Here is a 21,707-nt window from a genome sequence, read left to right as displayed (position 1 = left end):
GAAGACCCAAATCTCCAAGGAATGGATGCTGGCCTCTTATGGCTTAATCTTTCAATCACCATTATCTCCAGGTACCTCTTCAATGACAGCAAACAACTAAAATGGTAACAACATGGTCAGTTCACAGAAAAGCCCTCATTTTGAAATAGTCCCTGCTGTTAAGTTGCCTTCCAAGAGACAAGCAAGGAATGCTTCCACAGGTGGTGAAACAGGTTACATGTGGTCTGCCCAGATGAACTCTTGAATAAATGGGATAATATCTATTCTGTTTAAGTCCAGATACCCAAACACAAAGCAGAGAAGAAAGCTCTCCTGCCTTGAACTCTGCCTTTGTTGTGTGAGAGCACACAATTTATACTGTTTCATCTTTAATACACTTGGAGAACAGAAATCAGAACCAGCAAAGACAGCAAAGGCATCAGCACGTTTATTGGGATTATTTACTAAATAATTCATACACACCCAACACTAATACACGGATATGACATTAGCTTTTAACATACAGCAAGGCTCAAAGTAAGGTCCTTCAAGAACTGTAAATACTTCTTAGCATCGAATCTTTAATAAATGGAATGACTAAACTAGCCAAGTCAGATGTATCTCAATCAACTCCAAAACTCAATATTGCCAACATGTTTTTCTACTTAAAAAGCAAACAAAAAAATTACTTGTAATTTAGAAATTAATGTGTTTTTTGGTTTGTTTGTAAATGTCAGTATTTGATGAAGAAAAACACCTAGTCCCCTCAAAACCCAAAGGGGGTTCTCGTAGTCATCAATAAGAATATTGACATTTCCAGCTGACAGATTTCTTCATTAGCATGAACAGGAAGTCTCACAACAGTTCGGACCCTTACTTCATTTCATAGCTGTGTGATTAACCACCAACAAAGCCTCTCCTCCACTGGGTTAAAATACTAGACAAAAACTCACCACAATCCAAGAACCAGGACAGACTCAACATCAGGTGTGGTGGCCAATTACTATTATATAGTATACTATTGTATGGAGGGATACTTTGTTTTCTAATGACAAGTATGTTGAAATTTGTCTCATTAATAGTGCATTTTGTAAGACACATAGAAATGCATTATAAAAAAAATCTATTAACTTGTTCTTACTCTTCTCAATAAATTTAAATATAAAATCTAATTATACAAAGTCTACATTCCTTAACCCTGTATACCAAACAGTGTAAGTGCTAAAAATGAGGAGCATTTAAAGAACAGAAATCTCTCTATTAAGAACCTTAGATACAGGGCTGAAGAGATGGCTCACTGAAGAACACTTGCTGCTCTTGCAGAGGACCTGGATTATTCTCAGCACCCACATGGCAGCTCACAATTTTCTGTAACTCTAGCGACAGGGATCGAACACCTTCTTCTGACTTTTGTGGGCACCAAGCATGTACATGGCACACAAACATACATACAAGCAAAACATTAACAGAATTTAAAAAAGAAGAACTTTAGATACCACTCAGCTTTAGGGATAGATAGAACAAAGAAAAAAACCAAATTTTTAATTCTTTAAAGAAAGAAAATCATTTGGACTCTCAGACTTTATTGAATAAAGCAGGCAGGAAGGGAACCAAACATTTATAAGATATATTTATTATTTTTCTGACCAAAGTGCAATGATTTTTAAAATCTTTTAAAACAAGTAACAATGAAAACAACATATTCCAGAAAATAAAATACAAATGGGAATTTTAACCACTAGATTGCTTTTTCTAATTTATTTTAACTCTGTATTTAGTCTAAGAAAGAAAACAAAAAACTCTTGAAGTGTTATTAAAACAAGAACTGAAACACATTAACATAAACTAGCACGTGCGTGTCAGGGGTCTCCTACTAGGAACTGTGTTAACATCAGTTTAATGATGACTAGCCCTATGTCACAGAGCATAGGAACACAAGTCATTAGACCCTTGCCCCACAGAATATGTCAGAAGAAAGCTGACAATCCTGTCAGGCTCTGAAGTCCCTGTCCCCTGACCCAAACCTTGAGAGCAAAGACTGTGCCCTGTCATACAACTTTGCACAAGCTGTAACAAATCGATGCCTAAGTTTTAACTTTCAACAGAAAATGGTCAGTCATTTGATAAATACTAGAACATTGCTAGGAATCCATTTTATGAGTTTGTTTACTTGTGCAAGAGTTGACTAGACATAAAGTTCCTTTAAATTTGGTCCACAGATTTACTTAACAGGCTGAAAATCTTAAATGTGCAGCAAAAGGAAGAATTCCCAAATCCTAACACATTGCAATTACAAAAGGGATACGCATGCATGCTAAAAAATTTTGCTCACAGAAGGCACAAACATAAAAGGGGTAGTTTTTTAAATACAAACAAGAACTAGCTGATACCCTCTTCATTTTGTGAGCACCATAATACCAAAGATGATTAAACCTGAATTCACTGTGTACTGTGACCACAAATTAAAAATAACACATAATTTGTCTTACTATATATTTCTAGACATTAATTGAGATGTAATTTTGAAAGATTAAAATTGCCTTAAAAGGGGGCTGTGACAGCAGCTATCAAAGCAATATTCAAGCATGATTTCAAAGATGTTTTTTCAGGGTTAGTTACCCTTCTTTGTCAAAAATCTTCGTAACTTCACCAAAAACCTATAAAGGAAAAACACAATTTTTGAAAGCAGATATTGTTAAAAAAAGAAAACAAAAAACAAAAAAACAAAAAAACAAAACCACTGTGTATCATGTGAGAGATCCTGGGTTCAATTCTCAACACCAAAATTAAAAATAAAACAAACTACACATAAAAGACTGTACAAGTTTCTGTTAAAGAAACATCAATTTTGTATTAATTTTAAACATAATTTCTTAATCTATTTCACTTTATCAATAATGCAAATGAATCATAAAGAAGTGTGAAAATGTTGCCTTCAGTTTTGTTAATGCTTTTCTAACAAAATGCACTTCTTGATGGGCAGCTAGTAGTCTGGCAAAATGTATACTCAATTGGCTAATCTCACTTTGACTCTTAAGTCCAAGTCCTCTCATGTACTGACTCACCACTGTAGGAAGTGCCAATGGATGAAATACTCAATGAGCCTTTCTCTGGACCTGCTTTTTTGTCCCATGATTATAAGAGGAAGACGATAGAGAGAATCAGGGAAAGGGAGAGCAGATGAACTCAGAAGCACTAGGGATACCTGCAGGCAGATAGTCACAGACACTAAAGATTGAGCAAGGCCAGAGTCCTTGGAACCCTGCTCCTCCGAAGCTCTGTGTTCTGGGAGAGAGAATAGCTGGGGCCCTTCACTATGACATGCAAGTTGTGCTATAGATTTTAACCACAAACCAGATACAAATCAGTGTATGGAAAATAATTATCTTCTACTGTTTGAGAAAAGAGGCTTGAAATTAATAAATCACCCACTTCTTGTAAAAAACAGGTCTGAAATTGTAAAACCCATTTTAGTCTTTTTTGTTTTGTTTTGTTTTTTGTTTTTCAAGACAGGGTTTCTCTGTGTAGTTTTGGGGCCTATCCTGGCACTCACTCTGGAGACCAGGCTGGCCTCGAACTCACAGAGATCCGCCTGCCTCTGCCTCCCGAGTGCTGGGATTAAAGGCGAGCGCCACCAACGCCCAGCCCCATTTTAGTCTTTTAAAAGGGAAAATAATAAAAACAAACAATCAGGGCTGGAGAGAAGGCTCAGAGGTTAAGAGCACTGTCTGGGGGCTGGAGAGATGGCTCAGTGTTTAAGAGCACCGACTGCTCTTTCAGAGGTCCTGAGTTCAATTCCCAGCAACCACATGGTAGCTCACAACCATCCATTATAAGATCTGGTGCCCTCTTCTGGTGTGCAGATATACATGGAAGCAGAATGCTGTATACATAATAAATAAAATCTTAGAAAAAAAAAAAAAGCAGTGTCTGCTCTTCCAGAGGTCCTGAGTTCAATTCCCAGCAACCACATGGTGGCTCACAACCATCTGTAATGAGATCTGGTGCCCTCTTCTGGCCTACAGGCATACATGCGGACAGGAAACTGCACATAATAAATAAATCTTAAACAAAACAAAACAAAAAAACAATCTAACACCCAACTGACTTTAAAGTTTCCCACTTACCCCAGTGATCACACTTTTATTTGCTGCAAACGCAAGTCAGGTGTACTTACTTCATCAACAGACTTAGAAGCATCTATTTTCTTGACTTTCCCCATTTCTTCATATAAGTCAATAATCGGTTTTGTTGACTGAAGATAAGTTTGAATTCTGCAAGGAAACATGTATTTCAAGATTGTAGGTTATTGTCCTCCCTCTCCCACATTATAGAAAGGCTGATGACAAAGGCTGACTCAAGTGCTTTCTCTCTTTACACAAGCCACTGTGCCTATATAAGCATGATGCTCTTTTTCTGGACAAGAGAGAACAGGAAGTTAATCTGTCACTTGATTTCTATACCAGGACTAAGGTAGTTAAAGTAAAAACTTCCAAGTACCTCTTTTCCAAGCTCTCTCTGTTGTCATCACTCCTGCCACTGCTTTTTCCCCTTTCAAGACATCGTTCAATACAGATCTAAAGAGAGACAGAAGTAAAAAGTTAAAAAAAAGAAAACAACTCAAAAGAAAATATTTTGAAGAGACTAAAACAAAACAAAAATATTCTGCATTAAACTCAATGTGTCTAACTCATTAATCAACATACAAAATCTTTTTAAATTTAAACATGTGGTTCAATTTATATAAACTAGGTTAAATAAGTACAGATCATAATAAGAATTCATTCATGACTCAGTTTTTCCTGCTGTATTTTTTTTCAAACTGCAATAAAAAGAAGATCTGTGTGGGTATGGCTTCATCTCAGACATATTATTAACTCATTAGGTATGAATTGCGTTCCTCAAACTTTGTACCGTTTTTGCCTACTTTACAATAATTCCATAAATATCCAAATATTTGAGTCAACATATTTGAATAAAGCATCTCTTGTTAATCGTGAATAAACATTCCTTAGTTATAAAGCTGTGGTAACATTCTAAAGTTAACTTTGAAGAGTAAGTGAAAACATATTTTTAAGAGTGGGGAAAAGAGAGCTACATTTTAAAACAACTCAAAGGCTGCGGTAAGTCTTTACCAGAGGCACATTTACAATTCAACCTAAGAATAGCCAACTTCCTTCAAGGCATTACTTCAGATTCAGACTGTTGGCATTAATTTAATGAAATTTATAGCACAGTGGTTGTCAAAAAGAATCAAGCTTTTTAATTAAATGGTTCTGAGAAATTTATTTACTCATTCAAAGGTATGTCTGGGTATGCTATTAGAAGTGTGTATCTGTAGGGGGGATGTGTTCTTGCTATTTTCCAAATTTTTTTTTCCTTTTTTTCTCCGAACAGGGTTTGTCTGTACTGCTTTGGAAGCTGTCCTGGAACTCATTCTGTAGACCAGGCTGGCCTCGAACTCACACATATCCGCCTGCCTCTGCCTCCCGAGTGCTGGGATTAAAGGAGTGCGCCACCACTGCCCGGCTAAATAGTTTTATTCTTAGAAGATAAATTCTTTAAAATAGTAGGTTTTCCCACCTTTCCTGAAATGTATCTTCCAGTAAACAACACACTGTTCCAAGTCGTGCTCACTTGAGCAGCACTCCAGCTTCATTACCTGACATTACTGTGTATGTCACTGCTTATTAAAACAAAAAGCCAGCTTAACTCTTACATTGAAAATAAAGCCAGCCTTGGGGTCACAAAGCTGCTAATGCCAACTGCCTTCAATATTCAATTAGTAAGACAGTACTGTTCTGCCCACCCAATCTATTCACTCACTAAATATGTATTTTTCCAATAGAAAACGTAATTTTTTTAAAAAAAATCAGTTTTTCTCTAACAGCAGACCATCTATATAACTTGAAGCCGTGTGGGCAGATGAAGATGTTCATTACCTCATTATCACAGTCAAAAAACAAAACAAAAGATACATCCGCCTTCCCATCCATGGTCTTGTTCCAACCTTGAAGGTTATCTTGATTTCTTGGAAATCCATCAATCAAGAATTTATTCTTCTGAGCATTGGCAGCCATTGTTTGGTCCATTTCCTAAAGAAAAAAAGACTTAGCTCAATACTGTATCACCGAATGACAATATCTTAAGCAGAATAGTGGGCACACGACTGGCTAGGCTACTGTTATTGTTCCCTAACACAAGAGGGGAAGATACATAGGGAAACATACTAGACAGAAATGAGCCAACTTCTTGATAAGGTTGCCTCAGATGGTGAGACTATAGGTATGTGCTCCCCTATTCTCTCCCCCTCCCCTTCTGTAGTTTCCTTACTTATGAAACATATCCTATAGAGTACATGTTGACTGTCCTCGGAAGTTAAGTGTTAAAAGCTTGGTCTCCAGGGGCTGGGCGTTGTTGGTGCACACCTTTAATCCAGCACTCGGGAGGCAGAGGCAGGCAGATCTCTGTGAGTTCGAGACCATCCTGGTCTACAAGAGCTAGTTCCAGGAAAAGCCTCTAAAGCCACAGAGAAACCCTGTCTTGAAAAACCAAAAAAGAAAAAGCTTAGTCTCCAGGGTAGGCCTACCTTTAGGAGAGTCGCCTCATTGATCATTGGGAATACATTTTTTTTTTTTTTAATTTCAACTCAGTTTGTCACCAGATTTTTTTTTAAAGCTTATCAAGCCACAGTTTTTGTTGTTGTATTTGTTAAGATTTGTTTATTTATTTTATGTATATGAGTGCTCTATCGACTTTATGCCAGAAGAGGGCTTCAGATACCACTATAGACAGCTGTGAGCCACCATGTGGTTGCTGGGAATTGAACTCAGGTCCTCTGGAAGAGCAGCCAGTGCTCTTAACTGCTCAGCCATGTCTCCAGCCATGGGGAATATGTATCTAAAGGGGACTGTTGGATCCTGGCCCTTTTATCTCTTTGCTTCCTGGCTAAGAGGTAAGCAGTCTGCTTTACCACATGCATCATTGCCATCTAGCATCACTATAAGCAGGTTAAACCATGTATCTACCTGACTAAAATGTTGGTACAGTGATAGCTGATCAGCACAGTGTGTATTACATTCTCATGCAAATTACCACTAACCCAGAGCTTTGCTCCAGCATCTAGAGACCCTGTGATGCCCTCGTGTTTCTCATCTTTAAACCACTGTGCTGTAAGAGGTACAGGCAGGGACTCACTCCTGTAACTTGGGCTGGTCTCCAACTTGCTATCTTCCTGTCTTAGCCTCTCAAGAGCTAGGGGTATGGTGTGCACCACCACCCACTGCTGAAAACGTGCTCCATCTATAGGAGCTTGAATTCACTACACTTCAAATCTAATAGCTAGAAGCTGGGAAAGCATTCTGTTACTGAACAACATACCCAGTCTTTTTACTTTTTTGTTTGTTTTTCATTTTGAGACAAGGTCCCACTTAATTCTCCAAGTTAGAGTGAATGAGAGATTCCCTTACTAAGTAAGAGTTGGGTAGTTAATCCAGCCAATAGCCAAGACAGGAAATAAAGAAACACCATACTTTAGCTTCTGGCATGACTTTGAGACATTTATAAGAATTTTAGGTAGAGGCCTGATAGAAATATATCTGGAACCTAGAACAAAGGTTTATGTTAATCGGGCATTGGTGGTGTACACCTTTAATCCCAGCAATCGGGAGGCAGAGGCAGGCAGATCTCTGTGAGTTCAAGACCAGCCTGGTCTACAAGAGCTAGTTCCAGGACAGCCTACAAAGTAATACACAGAAACCCTGCCTCGAAAACAAAACAAAAAAACAAAAAAAAAAAAAAAAAAAAAAAAAAAAAAAAACCAAACCAAACCAAAAAAAGGTTTATGCAGAGCTGTAGAGTTCAGAAGCAGTATTGGCACAGTGAAAACATGGGCATGGTTTAAACAACCAAGCAAGGAATATATAAAATGAGAGCTGAAGAGAACCAAACTCTACGAAGCATAGTGGTTTAGAAAACTTGCAAAGGGGAGGGGGGAATCAAGATACTGAAAAATACCAGTTCTTGCAGTAGGAAGAGAATAAACAGATGATGTTTCAAGAAACGAGTAGAATTAGTTTCAAAGAAACTTGTTTTGTTTTGTTTTTCAAGACAGGGATTCCCTGTGTAACAGCCCTGGACTAGGCTGGTCTCAAATTCACAGACACCTGCCTGCCTCTGCCTCCAAAGTGCTAGGATTAAAGGCATGCACCACCATGCCTGGCTCAAAAGAGACATCTACTAATTAAGAGTTAAAAACTACAGGAAAAATATAGACTGAAAGTATTCTCTGGGCTACACAGGGAAGATCACTGATAACATGCAAGAAGAGTTCTGCTTATAATCACAGCTGAAGTTGGAAGATTTCAAGTTCAAGAACTACCGATGGAATTCAAAGCCAACTGGACAACCTGGTAAGAGCCCATCTCAAAGACAGCAAGTATAAAAAAGGCTGATGACACAGCTAAGTGATGATACTTGCCAAACATAATCAAAGCCTTATATTCAATCTCCAGTATCACACACAAAAAAAGAACAGTTTCAATGGAGATGTCAACCACCCTTTCATAATGCTACCCACCTATAATGCAGAAGAAGGCATTAGAGCCAGAGGACAGAACTGTAGATTTATTTACTCTGGAAAGGAAGCTGGTTGCTCCAGGCTGAGGCAAGAGGCAGACTGTGTAAGAGCCACTCTACACCTCAAGTGTTTCCAGTTACTCCCAGGATTCCCTACTGGGATGCATTTATTGCTTCCTGTTCCAAACATTGCTATTCCATGTCACTGATTCTTTTATGTCAAAATACCTGTTACTGACTGGTTTTAGGGATCTACAGCAAAGCATTACCAAAGTATATTTTTTAGATCTCACAATGAAAATGACAAAAAAGGAGACTTCAAAACAGAATATCAACAATGAGAAAAACATAAGTGGGAGGTAGGGAAGGAGAGGACAAAGATTTCCAAGAAAAAAGAGGAGGAAAGAGCAAGGAAAGGGGAGAATAACCCCAAATGGAAAACAATAATTGAATAATTGAATGCTGGGAAGGACAGATCAAGTGCCTGTAAATCCTAATAGGCAGATGCAGGAAGATCCCTGAAGATACAATTTCTGGGCCAGCTTAGGCTACATGAGACTGTTTCAAAAACAAAAAAAATTCTGTAAGTACTTTAAGCTGGACTTCAGCTGGTCTTGGACCACAGCAGAGAATACTTGCTGTCAAGTTCTTCACAGTGAAAGCAGTTTCCATCTCTGCCATTTTCAAAGACCACAACTACCTTCCATAATCAAGAAATTTAATATTGTTTTTTTTCATTATTCAAATGAATAATGTTTCTTGTGTCCTTAGTAGTTCTAATAGGTTGATATTCCTGTTCCTTACCCTCTTTAGTAAGCTGATGGTTATCTCAACTGGCACAATCTTTCCTTCTTTAATGTACTTTTCAATAAGTTCACCATACTGTGAATCTGGATTCTTCCTTTCATCACGAAGAAGCTCTCCAGCAGAAAGGTGTGTGTAGCCATATTTCTGGAACAAACAACATATAAAAATGAGAAGTCATTCAATCCAGTGAAAGGAGTACACATAGTTTTGTGTTAATTTCTATATTAGAATTTCTCTACAATAAAGCAGTTTTTGCTTATGGGGAAAATAAATACAAAAGAAAAACTTAAGAGATTTCATATAGTACAGTTTGCCTTACCCTTTCCTAACCATGTTTGCACAATGAAATCATCTCAACATTTATCTAGCTAGTCAAAGCACTGACATCTCACTATATTCCTTCACAAACACAATCAAAAGTTTACATGTAAGAATGAAAATTTCAACCAAAAATCTGAGACTCAAGACAAAAAGTCAACATGTCTAAATTGAATTCATCTCCACTATGACCAACTCCATTCTTCTATCCTCTGCCTTTTCTCAGTAAATAGCACATGACTACCTATGCCAGGAGATGAGCTTTCTTGACTACTCAGAATGCCCAAACAATCTGCCTCACCACTCAGGCAAGTCTCTTCAAATCCATTTCCTAACTTTGTACTCCTAAGAAGTCTCATTTATAAAATGGGAATACAGATACCTATTTTGTAAGCTTGTGGTCATGGGTAAATAAGATAATGTACATAAATCACCTAATACATATTAGGAGATATGAGCCATCAATTGTGTCCTTGTTATCATACTTTCTCTCTCTGTGTGTGTGTGTGTGTGTGTGTGTGTGTGTGTGTGTGTAGGTTAAACATGCAAGTAGTGTGCATATCCATGTATAGACTAGAGAGCAGGTTCCATCTACCTTGTTTTTTTGGGACAGGGTCTTTCACTGGCCTGGAACTTACTATGTAAACTAGGCTGTCTGGCCAGTGAGCCCCAGGGATCTGCTTATCTCTGCCTCTACAGTGCTGAGATCACAATCACCCACCACTATGCCCTGCTTTTTTACATGAGCCCTGGGGATCAGACTCATGTCTTTATGCTTGTACAGTAAACTCTTTACAATGACTGATCTGTCTCACCAGCCCAAGATACTTATTTTTAATAGTGTTTTTTTTTAATATTATACCGTCATATACAATGTTTTGATTAATAAGAATCACATATATGCCGGGCAGTGGTGGCACACGCCTTTAATCCCAGCACTCGGGAGGTAGAGACTGGCGGATCTCTGTGAGTTCAAGTCCAGCCTGGTAGACCGAGCAAGTTCCTGGACAGGCTCCAAAGCTACACAGAGAAATCCTTTCTTGAAAAACCAAAAAAATAAAAAAAAATAAAAAAAATTAAAATCCCATATACAGTGGTGGTCCTGTAACATTAAAATGGAGCTAAAACTTCCTATCACCTAGTAACATCTAGGCACAATATACACTCACTCATTGTGGTGACACAATATACACTCACTCATTGTGGTGACAGATAACACTAATGTACTGCCAGCCATATAAAGCTATTGCACATAGATAGGAAGAGAATACAATATGTGATGATAAATGACTTATATTACTTGCTTTTCTGTTTACTATACTTTTATTATTATTTTAGAGTATATACCTTCTAATTATAAAATAAAAAATTCACTGAATAATAGTATGCCATGTTACTTGAGCATCAGACTCATATATCTCATGCATTTCATGTTTACCTTCACTGCAGCAGGGATCACATCAGTACTTGACCTATATATCATATGGGTTTGTCCAAGTTCAAACAATCTTATGATATTTGAACAAAACTGCCTAGTGGTGCATATCTCCATCATTAAATGACACATAAGGACAAGGATAGAAAAGAAATGTTGCTGAGTTAACACCATAAAGTATATCCATAAAAACTAAAATGACTACAATACCATTAGGTGATATGATCTTCTGTGACTAAGTTGTACATGCGGCCTTGTGACTAACTGAAATTATAATGTAGTACAAGATATACACACATACTAAAGGTTTTACTAAAAAAATCAATCAAGGGCCTTAGGCGAGACAACAGATATGATTATCTATGAAATGTCAACAACATAGTATTATAATGGCAATGGCAACAGACTCATAATGAGATACTAAGGCAAGGGAGAGTGACAGTTAAAGCTAAATCACAGAACACATGAAGGTATTGCATTGCCACTTCTTGAGTGCAATAAGGAACCAACAGTCTTAAGTGAAGATCCTGAATAATGAAAAGCATCCTCATAAGAATTGACATCTTGCCAGACATTGGTGGTGCCTGTCTTTAATCCCAGTACTCAGGAGGCAGAGGCAGGAGGATCTCTGTGAGTTCAAGGACAGCCTGTTCTACAGAGCAAGTTCCAGGACAGGCTTCAAAGCAATACAGTGAAAACCCTGTCTCAAAAAACAAACAAAGAAAAAATTTACATGTCTAATTCTATTAAACCAAAAGAATGACACAACCCATTCTCAAATATTAGGATACTCATATTCAATATATATTCATACAACATATCTCACTCCAAATCTTAAGACTCCTTCAACGAGTTTTTAGTTTGCATATATACAACTTAAATGCAGCCCACACCATCACCCCACTTTTAAAGTGTCAGTGTGTATGCATCTGTAATTCTAGCTACTCAAGAGACTGAGGCAGGAGTACACTGAGTTTAAGGCCATTAAAAAAAAAAGCATTCTGTTAATTTCTTAAAAATCTTCAAATGACCAAGGCTATAAATGAGCCGTCCAATACATCTTTATTCCCATTCCATTTCCCAAAAGTGTTGGCTAAATTTATCCTGTTCACTAACTAGTAAGGTAGCAATAGCGCTATTAGCAAAGGAAAACAAACTTTAAACAAGGTATTTACTGAGTAAACTTGGATATAAAGTTGGATGAAAATATATAAATATTGGAGGCTGGAGAGATGGCTCAGAGGTTAAGAGCCATCTGCTCTTCTGGAGGTCCTGAGTTCAATTCCCAGCACCCACATGGTGACTCACAACTATTCATAATGAGATCTGGTGCCCTCTTCTGGCCTGCAGGCATACACAGAGAACACTATACAACACAGTATAGTGTTCTACTATACATAATAAATAAATAAAACTCCCCAAAAGAAAAAATATATAAATATCATACTATCATCACATTTATGTCTCATTCCTATAAATGCTTCTAGTAAGAGAAATTATCAAAAGTGCTAAAATTGCAATCAGTTTAAAAAAACTCCCATTATTCACAGAAAAAAAATATAAAATTGTTCAATTACTTCCATACTGGTTGCTAAGTGCCTAACCTGATCACCTAGTATACAGGCAAATGCCTAAAAGTTGAGTACAAAAAGACTTGATGAAAAATAAAGTATGACCTACTTTCCCACTTAGTATGTACAATTTTCAAAAAGCATTTTGCAACTACTGTCCACAAAACTTTACAGCAGCTTCATTTCCCGCTGTTTATTTTGGCTTTTACTTGGAAGCCTCTGCTTGCCGGATGTTCTATTCTGGCTTAATCCTTTGTATATGGTAACACTGAGCAAATGCAGAGGAACAACCCTAACGATGGCAAGTGCTCAGTGACAACACCACCAATACAGAATGCTTTGTAATGTGTCAGTGTGAACCATACACATTCAGAAACCTGGCTAGTAATTTACATTACTATACAATACTATACAATACAGAAAACAATACTCACTGTTTTCTGACATTGGAGAACTCAAATTGGCAAGATTTATATTGTCTTAAAGCGGGATTATATTATATTCCCTTTCGTGGGAAAAAGAAGAAAACTAGTTATAAATCGGATCTATAGAGACATATATAATATGCACATGGGTGGCATTTGTAAAAGCATTTCTTTTAGATTTTATTTTTATTTTTAAATTTTGTGTGTATGCGTGTGAGTGTAGGTTTGTGTATGTAAGTGCTGTGTCTACAAAGGCCAGAAGAGTGTTGGATCCTCTGTTCAGAGGGATAAAAAGGCACCATGTTCTCAGTAAGAACAAAACAGTATCTTCTTTTACGATAAACAGGCAGGTGTCAATTTATGGCATCCACTCAAACTACTGTGGCATAGTCACTGTTCTGTTCTGTTGCTGGGAAGAGACACCATGACCACAGCAACTCTTTTAATAGAACGCATTACACTGAGGGCTTGCTTACAGTTTCAGAGGGTTAGTCTAGAATCAAGGCAGGAAGCAGAGAGGCATGGCATCGTAGCAGTAGCTGAGAGCTTTACATCCTGAGGTGAAACCTCAAAGCCACTCCCAATGCCACATCTTTTCCAACAAGGCCACATCTCCTAATCCTTCCCCAAATAGTTTCTAAGGACCAGACATTCTAATGTATGAGATTAGGGAGGCCACTGTCATTCAAACCACCACACATTTTAATTAAAAAAAAAAAAAAATCACCTTTTAGCAACTGCCTTTCTTTCCTTTCAAAAGTTAGGTAATATTGGGTCCTGGGACATTCTTCAGTGGTACATCACTTCACACACACACACACACACACACACACACACACACACACACACACACACACACACACTCTTAAAATATAATAATTGTACAATGTGGTTCTATATAATCCACAAAAACAAAATAAAAACACAAAATTAGGAGAGTTGGTATATACCTGTAATCCCAACACCAAGGAAGCAGCAGAAGCAGGAAGAATCAGGAAGTTGAAACAAGCCTTGGCAATGTAAAACACTGTCTTAAAGGAAAAAGAAAAAGCAGAGTTCAAGGCACAAATGATGTATAAATGCAAGGACCTTGAAGGCAGGAAGATTTGAATGCCAAGCACCTCATCTTCCTGTTTTTGTGGGATTTAAAAAGTACCACTGAACTGCCACAGGACCTCTCCTTAATTTCACAAAAGGAAAACAACAGAAATATAAGCTACAGATAGAGCTCTAAAGAAAAAAACACTTTCTGCTGGACATAGTGGTGCATACTTTTAATCTCAGTACTTAAAAGGCAGAATTGGGTTGATCTCTGTGAGTTCAAGGCCACTCTGGGCAACAAAGGGAGATTCCCCATCTCAGAAAACAAACAAAAACCTTATTTATTATATCTATGTATATGTATGTGGGCATGCGTGTGCAGATAAGAGGATAACTTGCAAAAACTGGTTCTCTTCTTCTACGATGTGCATGCTAAGGATGCACTTTACCTAATAAGCCATTTCTCTGGTCCTCAAAGTCCTTATTATTTTGGGTCTGGAGAGAGGGCTCAGTGAGTATGTGCTTGCCTTACAAGCAAGAGGACCTAAGTTCAGATCCTAAGTACCCATAGATAAGAGGGGCATTACCATGCAGAGTCTATAATCCTGGGGCCAGGGGCAGTCACAGTCTAGTCAAAATGGCAAGCTCCAGGTTAATGAGAAACCATCTAAAAAAAAATAGGCTGACCACTGGGCATGGTGGCACATACCTTTAGTCCAGCACTTGGGAGACAGAGGCAGGATTTCTTTGAATTCCAGCCAGCTTGTTCTATACAGTAAGACTTTTCAAACAAAAACCAAAACCAAACAAAATAAAAGTCTGCACAAAGCCTTCAACGTAGAGGTTCTAAAAACTGGCATCACAAATATTTCAGAGCATAATAAATATGATGAGAATTTCTCTTGTTTGTTTATATTTTCTGCTTATTTTTTTCATAGATGGTTCAAGAGCTTTTCAATCAACTAGCAGTGACTAATCAGAAAATATTCATCTAGTGAGGGACAGTGAGTTGACTCACTGGGTCAGAAGTATTTGCTGCACAAGCCTGACAACCTGGGTTCAATGTCCAGAATTCAAGCTGGAAAGAGATAACTGGTTCCCAAAAGTTATCCTTTGATCTTCATACCCAGGTCTTTGGTATGATGCTGTAAATGCACACATGTCTCCCTACCCCTGCCATACACACACCCAAATAAAAAATTAAAATTAAAAAAATACACTTGAAAATACTTCATTACAGCTGGGAGTTGGTGGCGTACGCCTTTAATCCCAGCACTGGGGAGGCAGAGGCAGGCGGATCTCTGTGAGTTCGAGGCCAGCCTGGTCTCCAGAGCGAGTGCCAGGATAAGCTCCAAAGCTACAGAGAAACCCTGTCTCGAAAAAACCAAAAAACAAAAACAAACAAAAAAAAACTTCATTACAGTTGAGTGGTGGTGGCATATGCCTTTGATACCAGCACCCAGGAGGCAAAAGCAGACAGATCTCTGAGTCCAAGGCCAGCCTGGTCTACAGAGAAAGTTCCAGGACACCAAAACTACATAGAGAAATCCTATCTCAGGGTGTATGTATTGGGGGGGGGGCGGTGGCAACAAAATGAAAAACAAACTAACAAAAACAAACAAACAAACACCATCTCATTAAAATAGCAATAAAAGAACAGGTGAAATGGCCCAGTGGGTAAAGGTACTTGCTGCTAAGCCTGAGGACCTAACAATCCCTAGAACACATTTAAGGAGAGAACCAACTCCAGCAAGTTGCCCTCTGGTTTCTGCACATAAGCACACACATTTTTTTTTTAATGTAATAAAAATAATGATTTGAAAATTAAATTTAGGCTGGGCAGTGGTGGCACATGCCTTTAGTCCCAGCACTCGGGAGGCAGAGGCAGGTGGATCTCTGTGAGTTCAAGACCAACCAGCCTAGTTCCAGGACAGTCTCCAAAGCCACAGAGAAACCCTGTCTCGAAAAACCAAAAAAAAAAAAAAAAAAAAAAAAAATTTTAGGAGTAATCCAAAAATATACTAAATATACTGTGTAAGAATTACTTGAAGGGGGGGGATAGAGGGAGAAGGGATTGACATGTGAAGCAGCCTTGTTTCTAATTTGAACTAATAAAAAAATAATCTCTTGGGAAAGCAAAAAAAAAAAAAGAAAGAAAAAAGAATTACTTGAAGAAGTCAGGTGGTAGCGGCATATACCTTTAATCCCAGCACTCAGGAGGCAGACACAGGCAGACAGCTGTGAATTCAAAGCCAAGGATACACAAAGAAACCCTGTTTCAAAAAGACACACACACACACACACACAAAGAAATACATGAAGAAAATGAACATTGTATTTACAGCATAAATAAAAGCCAAATCACAAAAAGGAAGCATTCTCCAGTGGATGATCCCACACCCATGTCCGTATGGGCATGGATCAACTATATTCAGTGGGCTACTCAAGAGAAAGGACAGAAGTTGGGAGAGAGATGTGTTGGAGGAACACCCCACGAAGTTGAAAGGAGGGAGTCAGATACATTGTGTACATGTGTGAAATTTTCAAAGAATAAGAAGAAAGAAAATATTCTATATCCTAGGAAAGATTCCTACTGAAACATTTGCTTTTTTTATATATTAATTAAAAAATTTACCTCCTACTGGGTGGAGGCAGAAATGATGGGTCAATGTAAGCTCCAGGCTAGTGAGGGCTATACAGTCAGATCCTCTAAATTAATAAATTAATAATTTTTTAACTTAAATATTAAAAATCTGATTGGAATTGTCTGTTTGCTTTGTGGTACTGGAGCTCAAACACAAAGCCCCTGAACATGGTAGACAAGGGGCTCTGCCACTGAACTAGCTACACACCAGCCATGTTAGCTTGCTTTGGGAAAAAAAAAAAGTTGGTGAATTTATTATCAAGTTTATAAGAAATAAGCATGAGTAAAATTTTCAAAATTGAAAATAATATTAACAACTACAAATGAGGAATTCCCTAGCTATATAAAATATTATAACACTACAATAATTAAAATAGTGTGTTACTGATATATAAAATAGGCATAACAATGCAGTCCTAAGACAGAAAACAGAAACAGGCCAAGTACTAATGTGAATTCAGTGATAATCAACACCTGAGATACAGGAAGGTTGTTGCTAAGCAAAGTAAAAAAGATATGGTTTATGTTTGATCCCATAAAAACTTTTGAACAAGGCAAAACTATAAATGAGCTGCTAGGGATATGGCTTATGAATGTCTGTGATCCCAGCACTCAAGAAACTGAGGCAGAAAGATCAAAAGTTTAAAGCTAGCCTGGGCTACATAGCAAGATTGTGTCTCAAAAAAGCAAAATGAGTTTGGTGCTTGGCTCATAACTATAATCCTAGTCCTAAAGAGGCTAAAGAGAGACTACCTTGAGTTTGAGACTAGCCTGTGCTACCTAGTAGGCTCAAGGTCAACCTGGGCTAAAAAAAAGGACAGGCAACAGCTTACATGAAACTACTTTTGTACACAAGATATGTTCATTATATAGTACACTATATACAATGTATATAAAGAAAAACCAGCAATAAAATATTATATATAAAAACAGGCAAGCTGGTAATGTGCCATTCACCTATAGTCTGAAGCTAAAACAGAAAAACCACTTTAGCCCAGGATTGGACATCAGCTTGGGTCTATAAGGGGGGAGGGGGTGAACAAGCATAAAAACAAACTATTCATAAGAGGGTTAAAAAAACCAAACCAAAGATAGGCAGTGATGGTGCATGCCTTTAATCCCAGCACTCAGGAGGCAGAGGCAGTAGGATCTCTGAGTTTGAGGCTACCCTGGTCTACAGACAAAGTGCCAGGTCAGGCTCCAAAGCTACACAGAGACCCTGTCTCAAAAAACAAAAACAAGGAGGCTGGAGAGATAGCTCAGAGGTTAAGAGCACTGGCTGCTCTTCCAGAGGTCCTAAATTCAATTCCCAGCAACCATATGGTGGCCCACAACCATCTATAATGATATCTGGTGCCCTCTTCTGGCCTGCAGGCAGACATACAGGCAGAAAAAAACAATAACAAACACAAAAACAGAACCAGGCAGTAGTTAGTAGTGCATGCCTTTAGTCTCAGCACTCGGAAGGCAGAGACAGGTAGATCTTTGTGAGTTTGAGGCCAGCCAGCCCAGTCTACATAGTGAGTAGTGAGTTCCAGGACAGGACAGCCAGGACTACCAAAAGAAAAAGAAAAAAAAAAAAAAAAAAAAGCTCTACCTCACAAATGCAAATAAAGACAAAATTATTCTTCCAGTTTCTACTCAACAGATTGATTCTAGTATTTTAAAAAGCAGCAATAGCAGTCAGGCAGTGGTGGCACACGCCTTTAATCCCAGCATTTGAGAGGCAGAGGCAGGCAGATCTTTGTGAGTTCAGGGCCAGTGTGGTTCCAGGACAACTGGGGCTACACAGAGAAATCCTGTCTCGAAAAACTGAAGAGGAAAAAAGAGCAGCAATGGCAAGAACACAGGGACACGAATATCAATATACTTTGTTCAACCTTTATAGAGGGTGAGTGGTCAGTAAATTTAAGATTTAGTTTGTGCATCTTTTGACTCAGTAATTCAACTTCTGGGCTATTGAGATAGCTCAGCAATAAAGCCACTTGCTGCAAGCCTCTGGAGACCTGTATTCAGTCCCTAGCACCATCAAGGTAGAAGGAAAGAACCAACTCCTACAAACTGTCCATATACCCATACCCATACCCAATAAAATAAGTACTTTTAAAAGTTAACAGTTCTGCCGGGCGTTGGTGGCACATGCCTTTCATCCCAGCACTCGGGAGGCAGAGGCAGTCGGATCTCTGTGAGTTTGAGGCCAGCCTGTCTCCAGAGCAAGTGCCAGGATAGGCTCCAAAGTTATACAGAGAAACAGTTCTAATAACAGTAAATTCAGCTCATTAGTGTTCAATGGTAGAGCATCCTGTACCTTCCCAACCACCTGGTTCCAAGAGAAAAGGAAACTGACCCTGCACAATCAAACTTACTTCAAATGTGAAAGCAGATCATCACTTAGAAAATGACAGAGATGGCTCAGCAGTTAAGAGCACTATTTGCTCTTATAGAGGATCCAGGCTCAGATTCTAGTACCCACATGGTGGCTCATGACCTTCTGTAACTCCAGTATCAGGGGATCTAACATCCTCTTCTGACTTCCACAGGCACCAGGTATGCACATGACATACATGCATATATGCAGGCAAAACACTTACTTAAAAAGATAAATACATGTTAAAAGAAAAGAAAATAACAGCTTTAGAGAAAGGTCTCCATGAACTTCCCCAAACCAAAAATCAACTCAAATGTTTAGATAAAATTTTCTCTGAAAAGTGATCCATCCCATAAACAAAGGAGAAACCAAAGTACAATAGAGCCATACAGGAACACATCACATGGGCATGGAGTCAAGAGTTACAGACAGAGACAGAAAACAGTCCAGTTTCACAGCCCAGAAACAGATGAAAATTTAGAATTCATGAGATTACCCAAAGGTTTAAAAGGAAACATATTCAATGAAGCCTGACTCCAGACACTAGAGTTCAAAACTATAAACAAAACGTTTGAGAAATACCATGTGTGGAGTGGACAACATACCCACACCACCTTAAGCTCCAAAATGACCTATCAAAACTGTGTTGTGCTAAGCAACCTTTTTCAACAATAACAACAAAATAATCAAACCCTGCTTAGACAGTAAAGAATCACCTTCATTATTAGCTCAAAACCTCTTATCAGAAGGTATGAGGAAAGTCATTTGGCTTTGAGAAACTATACATATTTTGATATAAAATTTACCTTTATAAATACATTCTAAAATTAGTCAATCTAGGAATCCATGCTTTGTTTTGAGACAGGGTCTCACTGTGTAGCCCAGGCTGTCCTGAACTGACAGCAATCCAACTTCAGAGCGCTGGGATTAAAGATGTGCACCACCTGCCCAGCCCAGGAATATATGTTTTTGACTACACAGCAATCAATCCTAATCCAACCTAGGATCTAACGCTGAATATAGAAGACTGTTGTCTACTTTTATACTGCAGAGCAAACAGGTTCCTGACTGGAGTCTCACTTCAAGGGAAATGCCATAAAATGTGATAAACTCTATCACAGAAAATGTTTTCTATAAAATTTTCTTTCCTGCCATGGAAAAGATCTCTTGAAACCATTTGCAAAATGGACACCATCAAACCAATCTGACGTGACTAACTTGAACCTTTCCTCACTTTTCCTTTCTTTCTTTCTTTCTTTCTTTTCTTCCTTCCTTTCCTTTTCTTTTTCTCCCCCCAAGACAGGGTTCCTCTGTAGCTTTGGAGCCTGTCCTGGCACTCACTCTGTAAACCAGACTGGCCTCGACTCAGAGATTCTCCTGCCTTCGCCTCCCAAGTGCTGGGATTAAAGGTGTGCACCACCACTGCCTGCCCCCCTCCCCTTTTCTTTCTATCTAGGTTATCCCTTCTCTATCTGTCCCCAACTCCAATACAAACACTTATCAGTTGTTATTTCCTTTGTAGTCCTGGACTAACTTTTCATGTTTGTAATGCCTGAATCACAAACAGGAAAAAGCACACCATATGTTCAAATATACCTGGCCATTAAAACTTTTTTCTCCCAAGGGCATTACAATAAATAAATAAATAAATAAATAAATAAATAAATAAATGCAACCCACAGGATGAGATTAAGTTTTACAATTTAAATTTTTAAATGCAGCCATGGTGAGATGGTTCAGTAGTTAAGAACACTGGCTCTTCTTCCAGAGGACCCAGTTCTATTCCCAGCAACCACATAGCAGCTCACAACAGTCCATATCCAGTTACAGGGGAACCTGAGATGTGCTGACTCCTAGTTAATACAGAGAAAATTTGATTCAGATCTCCAGACCGTCACTGAGTATTATTCCTTAATGGACCTCAGTGGTAATACCTTGGTGACTCTTCAGCCTTCAAGCTTCTATAGCCTCAGTGGGAGCTGATAGGAGGAGGAGGGAAGGCTATTTACTGAGAGAGAAATCCCATGAGGAAAGCTTCCATATATGAAATTAGAATTTATGAAAAACAATATCCTTCCCATGGCTGGATGATACTTTTGGAACAAGTGCTAATGGTGGTTTTAGCACCTAGTAATGAGTTCTCAGACATAGGAAAGGAACCAAGGATTAACCTCAGAGTAGTTGAGGGATGATTGTTCTAGAACTCCATTTTACAACTTACCTTTCCAAAGGAGTTTGCTTCCCCATCATTAGTATTGTACTAATACCTGAAATGCACAGGTGAGTCCAATATACACTCTGTATTGATGCAGTTAAGCCTTAGCACTGAATTGTCTGAAAGAAAGTAAATACTTCTAGTTGCCAAACTGTGCATTATGTACTACTCAAGTTTGGCTAGGTTATGGGTTGGCAATCCCCCAAACTCAATGACATAAAATAATGAAGTTTTCTTTCTTGCTTATGTTACATATCTGCTAAGAATGAAGGGGCTGCAATGACCTTTGGATCACAGAATCTTCTAGTGCACATTTAAAAGGAGACT

At 38.3% G+C, this 21,707-nt stretch overlaps 1 protein-coding gene across 2 annotated transcripts in view; it reads right to left on the bottom strand.

Annotated features, from left to right (window-relative positions):
- Nucleotides 1-405: 405 nt before the first annotated feature.
- Nucleotides 406-21,707, bottom strand: part of Cmpk1 (cytidine/uridine monophosphate kinase 1) — a 29,716-nt gene continuing 8,414 nt past the window's right edge. The window contains exons 2-7 of one of the 2 annotated variants that reach the window (XM_027402483.1): nucleotides 14,063-14,143; nucleotides 9,361-9,507; nucleotides 5,922-6,074; nucleotides 4,480-4,556; nucleotides 4,157-4,253; nucleotides 406-2,636 (exon numbers count right to left, since the gene is read on the bottom strand). In XM_027402483.1, the coding sequence (XP_027258284.1) occupies nucleotides 2,595-2,636; nucleotides 4,157-4,253; nucleotides 4,480-4,556; nucleotides 5,922-6,074; nucleotides 9,361-9,507; nucleotides 14,063-14,143 (597 nt within the window). In that variant the 3' untranslated portion in view covers nucleotides 406-2,594. The remainder of the gene's footprint in view (nucleotides 2,637-4,156; nucleotides 4,254-4,479; nucleotides 4,557-5,921; nucleotides 6,075-9,360; nucleotides 9,508-14,062; nucleotides 14,144-21,707) is intronic. The other variant, XM_027402484.2, reaches the window with a different exon arrangement.

This window comes from Cricetulus griseus, chromosome 2 (assembly GCF_003668045.3).
Source record: "Cricetulus griseus strain 17A/GY chromosome 2, alternate assembly CriGri-PICRH-1.0, whole genome shotgun sequence".
Classification (NCBI taxonomy): domain Eukaryota; kingdom Metazoa; phylum Chordata; class Mammalia; order Rodentia; family Cricetidae; genus Cricetulus; species Cricetulus griseus.
The sequence above is the reverse complement of the archived record's forward strand: the minus strand, read 5'-3'. Positions and strand labels throughout refer to the sequence as shown.